General features: G+C 45.4%; 1 protein-coding gene across 1 annotated transcript; it reads left to right on the forward strand.

Annotated features, from left to right (window-relative positions):
• Positions 1–481: 481 nt before the first annotated feature.
• On the forward strand, positions 482–2307 carry ABOM_012250 (uncharacterized protein; the record flags this gene model as incomplete). The annotated part of the gene is made up of 3 exons (XM_022539377.1): positions 482–1129; positions 1188–1361; positions 2257–2307. 3 exons carry the CDS (start codon positions 482–484, stop codon positions 2305–2307), a joined length of 873 nt encoding a protein of 290 aa, XP_022382857.1.
• Positions 2308–3001: the final 694 nt, after the last annotated feature.

Below are 3001 nucleotides of genomic sequence, written 5' to 3' on the forward strand. Positions count from 1 at the left end.
ACCTTGTCAACATGAGGGTCAGGAGGAAAGCATCACAGGCTTAAAACATCGGACAAACCAGAGCCGCAGTTGGTTGGGGTCTCGCAGTAACGAGCCTTAGATCCTGTGTTCCGAACAAGTCCGGGCCAGTGGGCTTGCCCGTTAAATCAAAGCCAGCAGAAATATTAGATTTTTGCTCTAGTCATCTATCCTCAGCTTGAAAAAGGCTGATATGATATGTCGAGAGTAAAATGCATCCCTACCATAAGGCTGCAACAACAATGGAGAATCAGCCTTGTATGGCTAGGCTTTATCGTAATGAGCAATAAGCTGATCAATTCTTTAACTCACAATCTATAACGTGTCCCTTTTCTCTCAGAATACTCAGCTTCTGGGTCTACCACTATTTTGTGATAGATAGATTTCTCCTATCTCATTTATCTACGAAAGTTTTTTGTCTTCTACAATATATATACTGATTAGTCCTCGAAATTAAGGAGATATGAGCTCTATTGCCCAGCCCGAATTGGCTATGATAAGAAGCAGCACTGTCTCGCTCCCTAGCCATGAGTGGCCTCAGCATGATGAGCGGCATTACCAAGATCGGTATCCTCAAAAGCTAAAGATTCACCTTCTAGAGTCTTGGCTTTTTGCTAGATTCCTGTCTTTCCACAGGCAGGAATCCTCTGCATTACCTATTGCCAATGCTCAGCACGCTCAGTGGTTTCAGTTAGCAACAAACACTCCTCAAATTTCAGCCCTGCGGGAGATACAATATGGTCAACTCGAGCCTCCGAGAGGTACCACAACTAGGCCAAGCCTCAACTCAGGCAGTTCAACTGCGTCTAAGAAAGGTAGAAAATTGAGATTCAAGCCAGCTGTCGATTCCCGCAAAGTCAGTCATGAGACGCGCAAAGCGAAACTAGAAGAGATCCTGCAACCAATTATTAACGCGGAAGATCCGGGTTCATCCTCCATCTTACTGTGTTGGGGTACCAGCAGCGACTCTTTTATATTTCCAGTCAAAGTTATCAACTCAGATAACGAGAATGGTATCTGGCAAGAAATTAATCGCTCATGGTATAGCCATAGAGGGTGGTGGAGAAAGTACGTGCCGCTTCTGAGGGTCAAGGCAGTAGATATTGTTGAGGTCAGTACTTGATCAATGCGTCCAATCAGAAAGCTAGTATTGCTAATACTCTGGCAAGATTTCTATTGCTGGGAAGGATCAGCGAGGCATTACAAATCCTATACTCAGGAACAGATATGTTGGCATGTTCACAAAAGAAAATATACGCGCCCAGAAAAAGGAGCTGGAACAGACCATTCATGACTACCAGCCACAGGAGTATCCGTGCTCTTACAACCCCTCCACGGGCGAGGTGAATTGCAACAGCCTGTGCAGATCATGGAGTGAATGGGATTCAAGGTGCCCAGAAGATAGGCTCTTTGAAGCCAAAAGAGATTTGGCACGCTTGGACTTACATTCACAGTTAAGGTTTGCCTTTACACAACCTCATTCTGCAGCACCATTCAAATTATTGAGTAGAGAACTTGTTCTCAGTCATCTGTATGTTTTGAGGAATATTGAGTGAACTTTTATTACCCTAACTGATGGTCCAGTGATATCTTAGGCAATCTTGACATGTGGCACTGTCCAGAACTTGGAGAGCTCAGGTTTCCTGGACTTATGATCAGTGAAGGTTGGGTGTTAGATCCGCAACACATACTCTTGCCTCTGAGCACAACTGCACTTTTCATAATGGTAGTCGCTGCTAAACTGGTTTATGGAGATTGGGGCATAGCATGGAATGTAGGAAGCTTCCTAGTCTCGTTAGCGGCGCTTTTATGGATGTGGGCTAATCATTGTATTGGCTAATAAATCGCTTGTACGGTGGCAAGTGCAAAACTTCTCCGTCCCCTTTGGCTTATTTGTGGTTTTCCAATACAATGATCAAGGGCCATCGTGGAAAACTGTCCCCTATACTTTCTCCAGAGAGGGTACCGGTTCTGTATCCCGTGTGGTGTGCGGTTGAACCGTTACCTTCCCAGAGTGACACTCCAATATGGGGGTGTAACCAGAGGTGATGGGGCAGGTTGGATACAAGGGCAAAACTTGTACTGCTTTCCTGCGATTATAAACACTCTTATACAAAGGAACAGAGGCACGCCATATTGTTAATATTATCTGATATCATGAAAAATATTGATGACGTTTGATGACCAAAACAATCACAAGTTTATTTATTGTAATACTATTTGCTAAAGCTGCTATAGACTGCGAGCGACCCAGACCCTCCGGCCATCAAGATCACCTTTTCAGAATAGAACTCCCACATGATAGTACACAATCTCTCGATCGTTCTTTGGTGTTGAAAGGAGAGTTGAAGAAGCAGTGGCCATTATATTTTAATTCGACTGAGAATAAGAATAAACCCGTTTCTGCGAGTCATCACGTTTACTTTCAAAACCATTGAACCATGGTCTTCGGCTGGTGTCCATCACTATATCTATTGTTATCTCGCTATAATGGCTCTCAATGCAACGAGGCACTGTGGCATCGTTAATGCAGTGTCTGACAACCCAACCTATCATAATAAATAGTCTATTTTTTGATAAATGGATAGTCACGTGTACGACGAATGATTATGATTTAGTATGATAAGCCACTTAAACTTGTTGCCTAATGAGTGAGATGGCGAAGTGCAGCCGCTCAGACACTCAGATGTCTCAAGGGGTGGGGCTTTGCGCCAATGACACGGTCGGAATGGCAGGCGGATTGAGTCGGACGGCTCGTGACTGGGTGTGATCCCAGTCAGTAACGGCAGGGCAGTGCAGGTCAGCACCAGGATGGTGCAAGGTATGCCAGTCAGCAACCCCGTCTAAACGGCACCCACGCCAAGGACGCTGGAGGGCGCGACATTGACCCCCAGCGACCTATTGACCGCGCAGAAGCCACACGCCGGGAGGTTAGTAGTTGGGTGGGTGACCACCAGCGAATCCCTCCTGTTGTATGTTTTTA

The sequence above is a fragment of the Aspergillus bombycis genome (assembly GCF_001792695.1).
Source record: "Aspergillus bombycis strain NRRL26010 chromosome Unknown contig00297, whole genome shotgun sequence".
NCBI lineage: Eukaryota > Fungi > Ascomycota > Eurotiomycetes > Eurotiales > Aspergillaceae > Aspergillus > Aspergillus bombycis.